Genomic DNA, 18787 nt, shown 5'->3' on the forward strand with positions numbered 1-18787 from the left:
AAAATGGGTCAAAATTCTACAAAGATCCAGAAAAAAAGACTGCATTTCAGGAAAAATAACAACCCAAATTTTTATATCACAGGACAAATTAGCTAGCAACAGCATGTGTTTTGACCTGACCTCAAATTAATATAGTTGGTTCAAAGTTTGTTTTCACACATCAACCTGTGTGTCCTGATCGGGTCTAGTGTGGATGGACAAAATCAACATGCGGGAAATGGCGCGTGCCCGGCCTAGTCAGCATGTAAGTGTTCTAGGTTGTTGGGAGCTACTGAGTGGATATCTGTTTAGTTGTTACTAGTTATAGTTCATCCTCACCTGTTCTTCCAGTGCCAGGCACAGACCATGGTCAAGATGAGGGTGGTCAGAATCATGACCAACACCGGCACCAACACCGTTGCCAACGCCACGTCTACGACCACAACACAGTGTGAACCAACAACAATCAACAACACATCAACTAGACATGGACTCTTTTCCCTTTCTCCTCTCGCTCACCGTTGATGGTGCATGGAGGCATGGTGGTGTTTCTGATGGCAGGGGTGTGGGTGGTCCGGCTGTACATTGGCGGGGTGTCCGTGGCCACTGAGGGAGGGGGAGGCCGAGCGGGGTGGTATATCCGGGGCCTCGCTGTCCAATGGAAGAAGAGACAGAACGGTTAGGATCACATGACTCCAATAAAGTAGACTAATCTTTGTTATTCATTTTTCAGCACGTAGTAAAACACAATGAACACATAACAAATATAAGTTCCTACCAATGATCCTCCTACTTCAACAATGTTACCCAGCCTGTTCTTACACTAAGTTTATATTGCCAAAACAGCAGATCATATGGAATGTTCAAATGGATTTTATATATTATCTGTAAAATATGGTCATCAGCGTCCTATCCACCCTGAAACAGTTTCTTCAGGAAGAACAGGCTCTTATTTCCCTTTGTACAGATAGCATCCACATTGGCCTCAATAGGATCCCTCAACTCCAATAGCTAGGTTGCCATCCAATGACGAAGGTGCATAAAGATGTCGGAATTCAGATATGACGTCATTGTTTTAGCACTATCCACAGTTTTTTACCTACAGTGCGCGACATGGTTCAATGCACTGTTAATCAGCACAATCAAATGTTGGGTTTTTTCAAATTGCTGGCGTCTTAGAGCTAAAATTGAGATCATGTATACTGTGCTTATGACGAAATTTTTTTTTTTAACATTAGCGAAGAGCAATGTACAATACGGCGAACTTAGCAAACAAGGTATTTGTGGTAAGTACATGGGGGCTGCCATCTTTATGCACCTCTCCGCTATCGGCAACAGATTTATATGCGAATATTCGCAAAGAAAACATGCGCATTTTCGCACCAAACTGACTTGTTGCAGATAAAAATCAGTGAGTGATGATGTAGTGCACACACTTCAGTTTACATGTACAGATTAAAAATGTAAAGTTCAATGTGTTTCCATCGCATTTTCAACTCTACCGAGAGTTAGACTGTTGTGTTGAATAACTAAATGTACCTGCTCTGGTCCTGGCACCTGCGCTCTAGCCAACAGCTGGCAGATACAGTGAGGGTAGGCTATGAGGGTAGCCTACCCTCACACAATGATAAAATAATTGAAATTCACTGATTGGCTACAAAGTCAAAACATCTGCATGTGATTGGCTGGTTTGGTTACCTTGATGGAACTGGCATCCGAGCAGCTCAAACTTGAGGGCAATTCGCTGGTGCCACTGGGTGGGGCTTATCCTCACATAACGAGCCTCGATTGGTGGGATGAAGTTATTGCGCACCTCCTGGAGATAATTGGTGTTCCCTTTAAAAATCTATCAGGAAACAGAAACAGACTTCTGTAGCAATAGCTAATGGAGTTCCTAATAATATACTACTAATACTACACTGAAGCTATGTTAACTAATTATATCTCATGTTATCTTGCCTGTGCTTACTGCCAACAGGTCTACTGTATTGTACATTTTATGTATGGTGTATAACAAATGTTTGATTGCTGCCTTCTTGGGACAAGTCTCTTGTAAAATAGATTTTCACTAGTATAAGTAAGGAAAAAAAGCCCTGATTACAGAGCCTGACTAGCACAAGCAATCAATCTCCATCCATCTTTAATGAGCTGCTGTCCTGACTGAGTCTGACTGACCACAGCACTTAACAACCACAGTCAGCTCACGTTTCCTGCCATAAACTACCACAATCAATTACTGATGCCATAGAAACAAACGACTCCCTCTTGCACTCCCATATTTTGTCTAAATAGGCTTTCTCTCTCCTTAAAGGTCATGAACAGTCAAAATCAGGTTTTCCATGAAATTTGATGATATTTGAAGGACACAGGATCAAAGTATGATGACCAAAGTATGAAAAATGACTTGCTTCTACAATGATAAAGTTTGATCACAAAGTTACTGGTCCTCTCCCCCATGTCAAACACTTGGATTAATGATTAAGGGGACACCTTAAACTCTCATTTTAATACACCAAAGGTAACATGATATTCTCTAACCTCATTTAAATAAGTACAGCCTTGTAACCAACATTGGAGAAGGCGTTTGCAGAAGGGCGTGGTTTATATAGTTAGATAGCTACTCTACTGGTGCTAAGATACTTAAATGTTTCCCCTTTCATCTGTGTCTGGTGCTAGCTAGTTACTGGCTAGCTAGGTCTTCATCTGTGTCTGGTGCTAGCTAGTTACTGGCTAGCTAGTTCTTCATCTGTGTCTGGTGCTAGCTAGTTACTGGCTAGCTAGGTCTTCATCTGTGTCTGGTGCTAGCTAGTTACTGGCTAGCTAGTTCTTCATCTGTGTCTGGTGCTAGCTAGTTACTGGCTAGCTAGGTCTTCATCTGTGTCTGGTGCTAGCTAGTTACTGGCTAGCTAGTTCTTCATCTGTGTCTGGTGCTAGCTAGTTACTGGCTAGCTAGGTCTTCATCTGTGTCTGGTGCTAGCTAGTTACTGGCTAGCTAGGTCTTCATCTGTGTCTGGTGCTAGCTAGTTACTGGCTAGCTAGGTCTTCATCTGTGTCTGGTGCTAGCTAGTTACTGGCTAGCTAGGTCTTCATCTGTGTCTGGTGCTAGCTAGTTACTGGCTAGCTAGTTCTTCAACTGTGTCTGGTGCTAGCCAGTTACTGGCTAGCTAGTTCTTCATCTGTGTCTGGTGCTAGCTAGTTACTGGCTAGCTAGGTCTTCATCTGTGTCTGGTGCTAGCTAGTTACTGGCTAGCTAGTTCTTCATCTGTGTCTGGTGCTAGCTAGTTACTGGCTAGCTAGGTCTTCATCTGTGTCTGGTGCTAGCTAGTTACTGGCTAGCTAGGTCTTCATCTGTGTCTGGTGCTAGCTAGTTACTGGCTAGCTAGGTCTTCATCTGTGTCTGGTGCTAGCTAGTTACTGGCTAGCTAGTTCTTCATCTGTGTCTGGTGCTAGCTAGTTACTGGCTAGCTAGGTCTTCATCTGTGTCTGGTGCTAGCTAGTTACTGGCTAGCTAGGTCTTCATCTGTGTCTGGTGCTAGCTAGTTACTGGCTAGCTAGGTCTTCATCTGTGTCTGGTGCTAGCTAGTTACTGGCTAGCTAGTTCTTCATCTGTGTCTGGTGCTAGCTAGTTACTGGCTAGCTAGGTCTTCATCTGTGTCTGGTGCTAGCTAGTTACTGGCTAGCTAGGTCTTCATCTGTGTCTGGTGCTAGCTAGTTACTGGCTAGCTAGTTCTTCATCTGTGTCTGGTGCTAGCTAGTTACTGGCTAGCTAGTTCTTCATCTGTGTCTGGTGCTAGCTAGTTACTGGCTAGCTAGGTCTTCATCTGTGTCTGGTGCTAGCTAGTTACTGGCTAGCTAGTTCTTCATCTGTGTCTGGTGCTAGCTAGTTACTGGCTAGCTAGGTCTTCATCTGTGTCTGGTGCTAGCTAGTTACTGGCTAGCTAGTTCTTCATCTGTGTCTGGTGCTAGCTAGTTACTGGCTAGCTAGGTCTTCATCTGTGTCTGGTGCTTTCTAGTTACTGGCTAGCTAGTTCTTCATCTGTGTCTGGTGCTAGCTAGTTACTGGCTAGCTAGGTCTTCATCTGTGTCTGGTGCTAGCTAGTTACTGGCTAGCTAGGTCTTCAGTCAGCATGGAACAAAAGGGGGGGAAGGGTCCTTCAAAACTCCCACCCAGTTGTCAACACATCCGTCAGTGCTGAACCTCATCACAAGAGAACAAAAATTACATCATTGATGCAATTTCAATGTTGTTTGAGTTGCTTTGTGTATCACTAAACTAGCTTGAGATGATTTTACTGCAACACTGCATCTGCTATAGCGTTGCAAAGAGCTGTCAGTCAAGGCCAGCTCATGAATATAAGCTCCCCGCCCACTTAGCCTGTCTTTTCAAACTTCCTGGTAGTTAGCCATGAGGGAAAAAGTACTTTTCAAAATGACTATTCAGGACCTTTAAGGTTATGAGAGGGATATTTTCATCACCTTGTCCTGGGTAGCATCTGCCTCCCGATAGATGTTCCAGTGCTGTCCGTCATTGCTGTAGAGGACCCGATAGGCTGACACGTAGAACTGGTACTCCAGGAGGGAGGAGCCTGTAGTGGTGATGCCTGTGATCCTCTTCTCCTTCTTCAGATCCACCTGTAGCCACTGCTGCTGGTCGCTGTGAGCCGGCGCCCAGGGAAGCCCCGCCCCATTAAGGCGGGCCCCAGTTGGGCCCCACTCGCTGGGTTCGCCAATCACGTCACTCCATTCCCACACCGAGGAAGCAAAGAGCTGGGAGTCCCTAACAACGCCCGACTCTAGACCTAGTGTCCCATAGCAACCTGAGAGAGAGAGAGAAACTGTGAGTCTGTATTAAATTGGGAGGACACATGGCTGTTTAGGATATTGTAGAAGTAATTGTGGTGGCAGGTGTAGTAGAAAAGGATACAGAAGCATGTGTGGCTATGGTGGTTGTGGTATCATGGTCTGTTTTTGTATATTGTAGCTGATTGAACTCACCACTCGTCTTGAAAGTGAAGAGGCTGTTGGACAAGGTACCACTGGAGAGAGATAGACATAATGATGGAGAGAGATGGAAAGGGAAGAGAATGCAGATGTATTCTCCCAGACAGACAGGAGTACTTACACAGTGGAGGAGACGTTGTTTGCCAGCGAACCATCGTAGTGAGGGATGCCCTTACTGTTGACCACACTGATCTGACCGCCCACAGAGTTAGACACCACACCTGCATGGATGGCTGCTAGACACACTGGAGACGACTGAGGGGGGAAGGAGATCCATTCATGACTGTTTGGAAAATGTACATTTAGATGTATGACCATCTTCATAAAATGACTGCTACGTCAATTGAATCCCTGCTGTTGCAGAGAAGGGAAGGGGTTAGAACAGGAAGAGAGAGAGAAGATCATGAGAGTGGCAGAGGTAGAGAGAAAGGAGAGAGAAGGATGGACAGAGAGGAAGGGAGCAGTGTGTCGGTGGTTGTGATTATTCCACTGTCAGCTGAGAGGCCATATATCCCAGTGAGGGACAGTAATGGGTTGTATAAAGTTTCAGTGAGATAGATCACAGAGGACAGCTCTCAGCCTCACAGATAACAGGAGATAAGTCAGCATGACGACGTCACTTCCAGGCAGGGGGAACACTGAGTGGCATGAAGAAAAGAACGCTGATTCAAGGTCTGTTTCAACTCTTTAGAAATGCTTCCTTCCTTCCCTCCTTCCGTCAATTCATCTTATATTAAAATCACTGAAAAAATTTGGATTGTTGAAACTCTTTCCTTATTTCCCTTTAGTAAACCCTTCGCATTCCAGTAACTGACTCAGTAATTTACTGACATCATAAAATGGATCCATTCATGCATATATTAGCAAAACACACACACATGCACGCACACACACTAGTGAACACACACTTAGTGAGACCAGTTCCCAGCAGTGGGCAGCTAGCTGGGTGAGTGAAGTGGGATGGTTTTATACACACACTGTCAGATGATAAAGGCACACACACACACAAACTGACTTTAACCACATAGCTGAGGCACCCACAAGTACTGAACACTTGCCCTCTCAGCTTTAAAACATCCCAGTAACATAGACCACATCCGAAGCAGCACCCCACCAAACCACAAACACAAACACACTGCACTAAACCACCCCACCCAGCCACTCGGAGCACAGACCACTCACACAATGCATACACACGCACACTCAAAGACACACACACACACTCTCCCTCATTACAACACATCACAAACCAACCTAAAGGGGTAGAACTAGAGAGGGACAAATTCCGACTGAGAAAGTTGACAGAGAGTGTGACCAAGTAAAGGAGAGGTGCAAAGATAGAGGGACTGAGTGAGATGCACTGACCCCCCCCCCCCCCCCCGTGACATGAGGTGTGATCTAGAGGTCTCCATGGGTCCAAAAAGTTGGACTATTTCTAAAATGAATCCGTGGCTTTCCCACCCGACCCGGTATTACAGACTACAAAGGAAGCACAGCCGAGAGCTGCCCAGTGACACAAGCCTACCAGACAAGCTAAATAACTTATATGCTATACTTGCTTCGAGGCAAGTAACACTGAAGAGCAAGAGCATCAGCTGTTCCAGACGACTGTGTGATCACTCTCTCCGCAGCTGATGTGAGTAAGACCTTTAAACAGGTCAACATTCACAAGGCCGCAGGGTCAGACGGATTGCCAGGACGTGTACTCTGAGCATGCGCTGACCAACTGTCAAGTGTCTTCACTGACATTATCAACCTCTCCCTGACCGAGTCTGTAATACCTACATGTTTTAAGCAGACCACCATAGTCCCTGTGCCCAAGAACACCAAGGTAACCTGCCTAAATGACTACAGACCAGTAGCAATCATGTCTGTAGCCATGAAGTGCTTTGAAAGGCTGGTCATGGCTCACATCAACACCATTATCCCAGAAACCCTAGACCTACTCCAATTTGCATACTGCCCCAACATATCCACAGATGAAGCAATCTCTATTGCACTCTACACTGCCCTTTCCCACCTGGACAAAAGGAACACTTACGTGAGAATGCTATTCATTGACTACTGCTCAGCGTTCAGCACCATAGTGCCCTCAAAGCTCATCACTAAGCTAAGGACCCTGGGACTAAACACCTCCCTCTGCAACTGGATCCTGGACTTCCTGACGGGTCACCCCCAGGTGGTAAGGGTAGATAACAACACATCTGCCACGCTGATCCTCAACACGGGGGCCCCTTCGGGGGTGTGTGCTCAGTCCCCTCCTGTACTCCCTGTTCACTCATGACTGCACAGCCAGGCACGAATCCAACACCATCATTAAGTTTGCCGATGACAACAGTGGTAGGCCTGATCACCGACAACGACGAGACAGCCTATAGGGAGGTCAGAGACCTGACCGTGTGGTGCAAAGGCAACAACCTCTCCCTCAACGTGATCAAGACAAAGGAGCTGATTGCGGGCTACAGGAAAAGGACGACCGAGCACGCCCCCATTCTCATCGACGGGGCTGTAGTGGAGCAGGTTGAGAGCTTCAAGTTCCTTGGCGTCCAAGCACACCAAGACAGTTGTGAAGAGGGCTAGACAAAGCCTATTCCCCCCCCCCGGAGACTGAAAAGATTTGGTATGGGACCTCAGATCCTCAAAAGGTTTTACAGCTGTACCATCGAGAGCATCCTGACGGGTTGCATCACTGCCTGGAATGGCAACTGCTCAGCCTCTGACCGCAAGGCACTACAGAGGGTAGTGCGTACCGCCCAATACATCACCGGGCCAAGCTTCCTGCCATCTAGGACCTCTATACCAGGCGGTGTCAGAGGAAGGCCCTAAAAATTGTCAAAGGCTCCAGCCACCCAGGTCTTTGTTCCCGCACGGCAAGTGGTACCGGAGCGCCAAGTATACAGGCTTCGAAACAGCTTCTACACCCAAGCCATAAGACTCCTGAACATTTAATCAAATGGCTACCCAGACTATTTGCATTGCCCCACCTCACCCCCTTCTATGCTGCTGCTACTACTCTCTGTTATTATCTATGCATAGTCACTTTAATAACTCTACCTACATGTAAATATAACCTCAATTACCTCGACTAACCGGTGTCCCCGCACATTGACTCTGTACCGGTTCCCCCTGTATATAGCCTCGCTATTGTTATTTTACTGCTGCTCTTTAATTATTTGTTACTTTTATTTCTTACATTTTTTAGGCATTTTCTTAAAACTGCATTGTTGGTTAAGGGCTTCTAAATAAGCATTTCACTGTAAGGTCTACACCTGTTGTAATCGGCGCATGTGACAAATACAATTTGGTTTGATATGGATAAATACATATTCTAAAAAAACGGAGACCCGTTCCGAATGGACCCGAGGACAGTCAGACCCTTTCCGAAAAAGACTGTGGAAAACAGATCCAAACCTGCACGGGTCTGTTTGGATCTGTTTTCCACAGTCCACAGACCCGTGCAGGTTTGGATCTGTTTTCCACAGTCCACAGACCCGTGCAGGTTTGGATCTGTTTTCCACAGTCCACAGACCCGTGCAGGTTTGGATCTGTTTTCCACAGTCCACAGACCCGTGCAGGTTTGGATCTGTTTTCCACAGTCCACAGACCCGTGCAGGTTTGGATCTGTTTTCCACAGTCCACAGACCCGTGCAGGTTTGGATCTGTTTTCCACAGTCCACAGACCCGTGCAGGTTTGGATCTGTTTTCCACAGTCCACAGACCCGTGCAGGTTTGGATCTGTTTTCCACAGTCCACAGACCCGTGCAGGTTTGGATCCGTTTTCCACAGTCCACAGACCCGTGCAGGTTTGGATCCGTTTTCCACAGTCCACAGACCCGTGCAGGTTTGGATCTGTTTTCCACAGTCCACAGACCCGTGCAGGTTTGGATCCGAGAGACCCATTCAGATCCGCGGCAGTAGAAAGAGAAAGAAACCTCCAACTGGGTGCTGCCAGCGCCATCAATAAACATGCGATATTATCCACAGTTATGTGTACTTAATAACGACCAATAACAAATTACAAAATCACTATTCGTTGTGTTTCGATGTGTAGGATATTCAACACTTTATAGTCTGTCTATTGTTTTATTTGTTTTTTACTTTCCTAAAACAGTAATTGTCTACCTCACGGCGCTGCTGTCAGATTTGAGGGCTAAATGCATATAGGCACAGGCCTAGGTGTCCACTGTACAATATTCATATAAAACTATCTATATTAAAGGAGACAAGCTTAGGCCTAGCCCTAGAGAGACCGAGAGATAGACCGAGATGTGCCGGTGCCATGTTCCCGACATCGACATGGATTTCTGTCATCTCTGCCAAAGGTGCTTCAACAAAGTACTGAGTAAAGGGTCTAAATACTTCTTCTTTTTTTATACATTTGCTATCATTTCTAAAGAACTGTTTTTGCTTCGTCATTATGGGGTATTGTGTGTAGATTGATGAGGAATAAAACAACATTTTAGAATAAGGCTGTAACCTAACAAAAAGTCAAGAGGTCTGAAAACTTTCCAAATGCACTGTATATCAGACCTGACCAAGATCCGAGAGAAAAGTCAGAATTTAGGACCCGGACCCGCTCGGGCCCCAGGTCGGATCTCAGAGTTTTGGGCCTGTTGGACCTGTAAAGACCTCTAGTCTGGTCCAATGAGCAACACTCCATGGCAACTAATTTCGGACTGACTCTAGGTGTAATGGTTGTAACCCCTTACATCTCTGTTTGGCTGAACATGGAAAACCAGGGATCCTTTTCTGCCATGTAATCTACCGTACAACACCGCCTACACAAGCTAACAAGCACCACCAGTCACAAACACACACATCACCATTCACAAACAAACACACACACCAGTCCTCTCAGCACCCTTCTCCAGCTGGGCTGAATTAGCAGACCGTTCCTTCGGCCAAACAATTAGCTCACCTCCCTACAACCCCTTTCCCTCCCCTGTGCTTTTGAGACACACACACCCCCTTCCCCTCTACCGTGCCTCTGAGCCACCCCTGGGCCTCCCCTCATCAATAACACAGTCACACTCCATCTACCCCTCCCTCCCTTCCTTCCCAACCCCATGGGCCCTCTGACCCACCCAGGTATGAGGTCATCAGCCAGAGGCTACCTCAGCCCCCATGACCTCAGACACTTTCGGGGCATTGTGAGGTCATCAGCCTGGGACGTGCCTATATACCGCTGAGAGAGAGGCCCTGTTTACATAGTCCTTAATGAGAGAGAGAGAAAGATAGAGAAAGAGAGAGAGAAAACAGATAGAAAGAGAGAGTAAAAGAGATATAGAACAAGAAAGAGAAGGGAACATGACCATGAAGTGAGTCATGGCTCTGTGGCCAGTTAGGTCCTATGGGGTAGAGGTGCTGGTGGGTACAGAGGGATCAGCAGGACAGAGAGACAGACTTGGTGAGGGGGGGCAGTGTGAATCATCAGCTCCTGTGGGGTAGCGGTGGAGGTACTGTTGGGTACTGAGGGTTCAGCAGGATAGACAGACTTGGTGTGTGTGTGTGGGGGTGGAAGGGTGGCAGTGTGAATCATCTGGGAACCGTGTGCACACCACAATGACTGGGACACGCAGACTACCACACACACACACACAGACATACACTGGCGCCTGCACACACATGCAGGCCCACAGACACACACTCACACAGGCACCTGGATGTACGCGTGCAAACACACACACACCCTTATCTGTGTAATGTGCATATACTCACATCTCTGTAGCCGTGGGGTATGGTCCCAGAGATCTCCCCAACAGATGTCAGGCATCCTGCTGGACAGTATCTAGTGAACTCTGCCTCAGTGAAGTGGATTCCTTTGTCTAGACAGGTGATCAGATCTACAAAGACATACACACAGATCACATTAACTCAGCTCTCGCTCTGTACTACACCCTGTTTAGGTACACAAACACAAGTGCAACAGATACACACGGACAGACAAGTATGCACAGACACACACACACACACAAACTAAGGGAATAACATTCTAGACAAACACTGAGGGGTTGACCACAAGGTTAGAAAACCCATCCATTCACTGAGGGTGACAAATGGAAAACTCCCCCTGCCTGACCATGCTAAGGTCTGGTTTGACCACACTGGACCGTGGGGGATATTGGTCATGTCTGGTCAGGTCATGACCACATGATCAAGTAGTGATTCAACCTGATGTGTAACCAAAGCAACTACCAGTCACCAAAGACAGCATTGGTTCTGACGATCATCGGATGTGGCAGGCATTGCAAACTATCACGGATTCAAAGGGAAACCCCGCCGCGAGTTGCCCAGTGATGTGAGCCTACCAGACGAGCTAAATGCCTTCTATGCCCAATGCCTTCTACGCTCGCTTCGAGGCAAGCAACACTGAACCATGCATGAGAGCACCAGCTGTTCCGGATGACTGTGTGATCTTGCTCTCCGTAGCCAATGTGAGTAGGACCTTTAAACAGGTTAACATTCACAAGGCCAGGGAGCCAAACAGATTACGAGGACAGGTACTTAGAGCATACGCTGACCAGGTGGAAATTGTTTCCAATGACATTTTCAACCTCTCCCTGACCCAGTCTGTAATATCTACATGTTTCAAGCAGTGCACAAGAACACCAAGGTAACCTGTCTAAATGACTATTGCCTCGTAGCACTCACATCTGCAGCCATGAAATGCTTTGAAAGGCTGGTCATGGCACACATCACCACCAACATCCCAGACACACTGGACACACTCCAATTCGTTTACCGCCCAAACAGATCCACAGATGACGCAATCTCTATTACACTCCACACTGCCCTATCCCACCTGGACAAGAGGAACACCTATGTGACAATGCTGTTCATTGACTACAGCTCAGTGTTCAAGTGGGACTGAACACATCCCTTTGCAACTGGATCCTGGACTTCCTGACGGTCCGTCCCCAGGGGGTGAGGGTAGGCAACAACACATTCACCAGACTGACCCTCAACACGGGGGACCCTACAGGGTGCGTGCTTAGTCCCTTCCTGTACTCCCTTCTCACCCACGACTGCGTGGCCGTGCACTCCTCCAACACCATCGTAAGTTTGCTGACGACACGACGGTGGTAGGCCTGATCACCAACAACGATGAGACAGACTATAAGGAGGTCAGTGACCTGGCAGTGTGGTTCCAGGTCCCAACCTCTCCCTCAACGTCAGCAAGACAAAGGAGCTGATCGTGGATTACAGGAAACGGCGGGCCGAGCACGCCCTCATCCACATCGACGGGGCTGTAGTGGAGCGGGTCGAGAGGTTCAAGTTCCTCAGTGTCCACATCACTAAGGAACTAACATAGAAGGCACGACAATGCCTCTTCCGCCTCAGTTGGCTGAAAAGTATTTTGAATCCTGAAAAAGTTATACAGCTGCACCATTGAGAGCATCTTGACTGGCTGCATTACCGCTTGGTATGGCAACTGCTTGGCATCCAACTGCAAGTTGCTACAGAGGGTATTGCAGACGGCCCAGTATATCACTGGGGCCGAGCTCCCTGTCATTCAGGACCTTTATAGACGTTCTCTCTGCTACTGCACAGCAAGCTGTACCGATGCACAAGTCTGGAACCAACAGGACCCGGAACAGCTTCTACCCCCAAGCCATAAGACTGCTAAATAGTTAACCAAATAGATACCCAGACTGTCTGCAATGTCCCCCCTTTGCACTAACTATTTTAACTCATCACATACACTGCTGCTACTGCTTATTATCTATCCTGTTGCCTAGTCACTTTACCCCTACCCATATGTAATTATCTACAGTGCCTTGCAAAAGTATTCATGCCCCTTGGCGTTTTTCCTATTTTGTTGCAATACAACCTGTAATTTGAAATGATTTTATTTGGATTTCATGTAATGGACATACACAAAATAGTCCAAATTGGTGAAGTGAAATTTAAAAACAAAATGTAAAACAGAAAAGTGGTGCATGCATATGTATTCACCCCCTTTGCTATGAAGCCCCTAAATAAGATCTGGTGCAACCAATTACCTTCAGAAGTCACATAATTAGTGAAATAAAGTCCACCTGTGTGCAATCTAAGTGTCACATGATCTGTCACATGATCTCAGTATATATACACCTGTTCTGAAAGGCCCCCCGAGTCTGCAACACCACAAAGCAAGGGGCACCACCAAGCAAGCGGCACCATTAAGACCAAGGAGCTCTCCAAACAGGTCAGGGACAAAGTTGTGGAGAAGTACAGATCAGGGTTGGGTTATAAAAAATATCAGAAACATTTTACATCCCACAGAGCACCAGTAAATCCATATTTTAAAATTTTAAGAATATGGCACCACAACAAACCTGCAAAGAGAGGGCCGCCCACCAAAACTCACAGACCAGGCAAGGAGAGCATTAATCAGAGAGGCAACAAAGAGACCAACGATAACCCCGAAGGAGCTGCAAAGCTCCACAGCGAAGATTGGAGTATCTGTCATAGGACCACTTTAAGCCGTACTCTCCACAGCGTTGGGCTTTACGGAAGAGTGGCCAGAAAAAAAGCCATTGCTTAAAGAAAAAAATAAGCAAACACGTTTGGTGTCCGTCAAAAAGAATGTGGGAGACTCCCCAAACATTTGGAAGAAGGTACTCTGGTCAGATGAGACTAAAATTGAGCATTTTGGCCATCAAGGAAAACGCTATGTCTGGCGAAAACCCAACATCTCCCATCACCATCCCCACAGTGAAGCGCGGTGGTGGCAGCATCATGTTGTGGGGATGTTTTTCCATCGGCAAGGACTGAGAAACTGGTCAGAATTGAAGGAATAATGGATGGCGCTAAATACAGGGAAATTCTTGAGGGAAACCTGTTTCAGTCTCCCAGAGATTTGAGACTGGGACGGAGGGTCACCTTCCAGCAGGACAATGACCCTAAGCATACTGCTAAAGCAACACTTGAGTGGTTTAAGGGGAAACATTTAAATGTCTTGGAATGGCCTAGTCAAAGCACAAACCTCAATCCAATTGAGAATCTGTGGTATGACTTAAAGATTGGTGTACACCAGCAGAACCCATCCAACTTGAAGGAGCTGGAGCAGTTTTGCCTTGAAGAATGGCAAAAAATCCCAGTGGCTAGATGTGCCAAGCTTATAGAGACATACCCCAAGAGACTTGCAGCTTTAATTGCTGCAAAAGGTGGCTCTACAAAGTATTGACTTTGGGGGGGTGAATAGTTACGCACGCTCAAGTTTTCTGTTTTTATTGTCTTATTTCTTGTTTGTTTCACAAGAAAAAATACTTAGCATCTTCAAAGTGGTAGGCATGTTGTGTAAATCAAATGATACAACCCCCCCAGAAAACTATTTTAATTCTAGGTTGTAAGGCAACAAAATAGGAAAAATTCCAAGGAGGGTAAATACTTTGGCAAGCCACTGTATCTCCATTGCCTCGTACACCTGCACATCAACTCAGTACTGCTACCCCGTGTATATACTGTAGCCACGTTATCCTTACTCTTTGTGCATTTATTCCTTGTGTTATTCTTTTTCTATTATTTTTCACATTTTCTCTCTGCATTGTTGGGAAGGGCCCTTCAGTAAGCATTTCACTGTTACAAGGCACTTAACAAATATACTTTGATTTAGAGCAGAGTGGCTGTTCAAACTGCTAACCACCATCCCATCACAAACACACACCCCTCCCCCTCTAAAAACAGACGAATCCCTTTCTTGATTCAAATCAAATCAAATGTTATTTGTCACATGTGTCGAATACAACAGGTGTAGTAGACCTTACAGTGAAATGCTTATTTACAAGCCTTTAACCAACAATGTAGTTAAGAAAATACATTTTAAAAAGTAAGATATAAAAGTAACAAATAATTAGAGCAGCAGTAAAATATCAATAGCGGGGCTATATACAGGGGGTACCGGTACAGAGTCAATGAGGAGGCTATATACAGGGGGTACCGGTACAGAGTCAATGAGGAGGCTATATACAGGGGGAACCGGTACAGAGTCAATGTGGAGGTTATATACAGGGGGTACCGGTACAGAGTCAATGAGGAGGCTATATACAGGGGGTACCGGTACAGAGTCAATGTGGAGGTTATATACAGGGTGTTACGGTACAGAGTCAATGTGGAGGTTATATACAGGGTGATAAGGTACAGAGTCAATGTGGAGGCTATATACAGGGGGAACCGGTACAGAGTCAAATGATATATATTTTTGCTTTGCTTGCCTTTCCTATACTGGCGATCCAGCACGCAGGCCCAGGATTTGTCAAGGCACGAACGGACCCGTAGGTTTGTCAAGCATCTGCCGGACTAAAATGTAGATGGGTGGGTGTTACACCGGAACTAGTACACTACAACTGGGGTGTATGGGGACATCATTAAGTGTGACACAAGATGTACCATGTATGAAACAATAATGGCGAAGTAAACATTGGACATCTACACCAGCAGTAACGTTGTCAGACTCCCTTATTTCGCCCACGCACCTCTGAACAAAGTGCCGCCCGTAATTTGCAAACCGAGTGAAAACTGCAAACCGATTCTACATGTAAAAGCGGTTGAAAATGACTTCCGTCAGTCGGTTGGTCGCTTAGATGGCTATTCTATGTAGATAGGCTTGGCCTGCCCTGCTAGGTGGCTCTGCTAAACCAAGAGGATGATGAGTAGGCCAGGTCTACATTAGCTCAGTACTGCCTGTATACTGGAGCTCACAGTGATGTTATCTCAATATAACACTCTCTAACGTGTGAATGAGCAATAACAAACAAATCTGTCTTTCACCCCATCTCTTTCTCTCTCTTCAGTAATTTGATATCCTTCTTTCAGAGTATGCAAATAAAAATAAAAAACTTGGGCAGGATCAATCTCCAACCCCCCCCCCCCCCCTCTTCTTTGTCTCTTCAATTAAAATGGACTCCTCCCTTCTCCCACCTTTCTCTCTCTCTCCCTGATCTCCATCACCCTGCTTCCCCTCACCCTGCTTCCCTCTTTAGTCTCCTCCATCTTCCTTTCCTGTCAATCCACTCTCTCTCGATCTCATCTGTCTCTTCCCTCCCCACAGTACTCCAGGGAGACTGGTGATGTAGACAGACTCCTGACACAACAGAAGTGTGATCACACACGCTGGACCTGCACTGCCCTAATGGCTCTCAGTACACACACACACACACACACACACACACACACACACACACACACACACACACACACACACACACACACAGGCTCTTCTAGTCTGCAGAGAAGTACAGCTCTTTGGAGTGATGTGTGACAAAGCCCAGACACACAGAGACAAGGTAGGATTAATCTAAGGCCCAGACACACAGAGACAAGGTAGGATTCATCTAAGGCCCAGACACACAGAGACAAGGTAGGATTCATCTAAGGGTTCTGGATCAAATCAAAATCAAATGTTATTTGTCACATGCGCTGAATACAACAGGTGAAATGCTTACTAAAAATCCCTTTTAACTCTATTTTCTTTAAACTGCATTGTTGGTTAAGACAATATTTACTAAATAAACTAAAGATAAAAAAATTATAAAAAGTAACAAAATAAAAAAACAATAATGAGCACAGGGGGTACCGGTAACCAGGCAATATGCGGGGATCCATGTTAGTTGAGCGGGGTCAATGCAAATAGTCCAGGTGGCCATGTGATTAATTGTTCAGTAGTCTTATGGCTTGGCGGTATGAGCTGTTAAGGAGCCTTTTGGACGTAGATTTGGTGCTTCGGCACCACTTGCTGTGCGGTAGCAGAGAAAACAGGAGTCTTTGCCAATTTTGTGGGCCTTCCTCTGACACCGCCTAGTATATAGGTCCCAGTATGTAGGTCTAACGCACTACCCCCTGTAGCGCCTTACAGTCAAATGCAGAGCAGTTGCCATACCAGGCGGTGATGCAAGCGGTCAGGACGCTTTCGATGGTGCAGCTGTATATCTTTTTGAGGATCTGGGGACCAATGAAAAATCTTTTCAGTCTCCTAAAGGGGAAAAGGCGTAGTCGTGCCCTCTTCACGACTTTGTTGGTGTGTTTGGACCATTATAGTTTGTTGGTGATGTGGACACACACACACACTATTCCTGACACTCTCACTGTAATGCACACACACTGTTAGAACTGCGCAACACAAACAGAGAGATAAGAAAGTGCTCTGCACAGAATGGTACAAAGCTCTAGAACTACAACAGCAGTGCACAAGTTATGTCTAGTGTGTATATGTGCATGTGTGCGTGTCTGTTCAGAGGTGAGTTAACAACACAACCCATCATTAAGGCTGTGATACCATCCGATTGAGCTTGTAGATAAGGCGACTTTTAAAGGCAATGTTACCGCGTTCGCAGGAGATTGCATTCAAGGTAACAATGCCAATGTCAGCACAATTGGAAATTCCCTTTAAATGTCAAGCGTACAGTGCATTCGGAAAGTATTCAGACCACTTTACTTTTTCCACAGTTTGTTACATTACAGCCTTATTCTAAAACTGATTAAATCATTTTTTTTCTTCTCATCAATCTACACACAATACCCCATAAGGACAAAGCAGATTAATAATAAAAAATCTAATAAAAACACATTTACAGTATTCAGACCCTTTACTCAGTACTTTGTTGAAGCACCTTTGACAGCAATTACAGCTTCGAGTCTTCTTGGGTGTGATGCTACAAGATTGGCACACATGTATTTGGGAAGTTTCTCCCATTCCTCTCTGCAGATCCTCTCAAGCTCTGTCAGGTTAGATGGGGAGCGTTGCTGCACAGCTATTTTCAGGTCTCTCCAGAGATCTTCAATCGGGTTCAAGTCCGGGCTCTTGCTGGGCCACTCAAGGACATTCAGAGACTTGTCCCGAAGCCACTCCTGCGTTGTCTTGGCTGTGTGTTTAGGGTTGTTGTCCTGTTGGAAGGTAACCCTTCGCCCCCAGTCTGAGGTCCTGAGCGCTCTGGAGCGGGTTTTCATCAACGATCTCTCTGTACTTTGCCTCAATCCTGACTAGTCTCCAAGTCCCTGACACTGTAAAACATCCCCATGATGCTGCATTCTTCACCGTAGGGATGGTGCAAGGTTTCCTTCAGACGTGACACTTGGCATTCAGGCCAAAGAGTTCCATATTGGTTTCATCAGACCAGAGAATCTTGTTTCTCATGGTCTGAGAGTCTTTAGGTGTCTTTTGGCAAACTCAAAGAGGGCTATCATGTGCCTTTTACTGAGGAGTAGCTTCCGTTTGGCCACTCTACCGTAAAGGCCTGATTGGTAGAGTGCTGCAGAGACGGTTGTCCTTCTGGAAGGTTATCCAATCTCCACAGAGGAACTCTAGAGCTCAGTCAGAGTGACAATCAGGTTATTGGTCACCTCCCTGATCAAGGCCCTTCTGCCCCGATTGCTAAGTTTGGCTGGGCAGCCAGCTCTAGGAAGAGTCTTGGTGGTTCCAAACTTCTTCCATTTAAGAATGATAGAGGCCACTGGTACCCTTCCCCAGATCTGTGCCTCGACACAATCCTGTCTGAGCTCTACGGACAATTCCTTCGACCTCAGAGCTTGGTTTTTGCTCTGACATGCACTGTCAACTGTGGGACCTTATGTAGACAGGTGTGTGCCTTTCCAAATGATGTCCAATCAATTAAATTGACCACAGGTGAACTCCAATCAAGTTGTAGAATCATCTCAAGGATAACCAATGGAAACAGGATGCATCTGAGCTCAATTTTGAGTCTCATAGCAAAGGGTCTGAATACTTATGTAAATAAGGTATGTGATGAAAAATGTTGGTGCTTTTTCATCCATCCATTTCTGTGTTCTCCGTTTGTGCTTTTCTATAAACCAATGTGTGTTCATGCAA

At 46.0% G+C, this 18787-nt stretch overlaps 1 protein-coding gene across 1 annotated transcript in view; it reads right to left on the reverse strand.

The window, feature by feature from the left end:
- The window catches only part of LOC129820758 (discoidin, CUB and LCCL domain-containing protein 2-like), a 31217-nt gene that overhangs the window by 4319 nt on the left and 8111 nt on the right, over positions 1–18787 (reverse strand). The window contains exons 4-10 of the mRNA XM_055877700.1: positions 10699–10823; positions 5102–5235; positions 4975–5015; positions 4456–4796; positions 1678–1825; positions 499–630; positions 319–412 (exon numbers count right to left, since the gene is read on the reverse strand). Of these exons, the coding sequence (XP_055733675.1) occupies positions 319–412; positions 499–630; positions 1678–1825; positions 4456–4796; positions 4975–5015; positions 5102–5235; positions 10699–10823 (1015 nt within the window). The remainder of the gene's footprint in view (positions 1–318; positions 413–498; positions 631–1677; positions 1826–4455; positions 4797–4974; positions 5016–5101; positions 5236–10698; positions 10824–18787) is intronic.

Source organism: Salvelinus fontinalis, chromosome 23, assembly GCF_029448725.1.
Source record: "Salvelinus fontinalis isolate EN_2023a chromosome 23, ASM2944872v1, whole genome shotgun sequence".
Taxonomy (NCBI): domain Eukaryota; kingdom Metazoa; phylum Chordata; class Actinopteri; order Salmoniformes; family Salmonidae; genus Salvelinus; species Salvelinus fontinalis.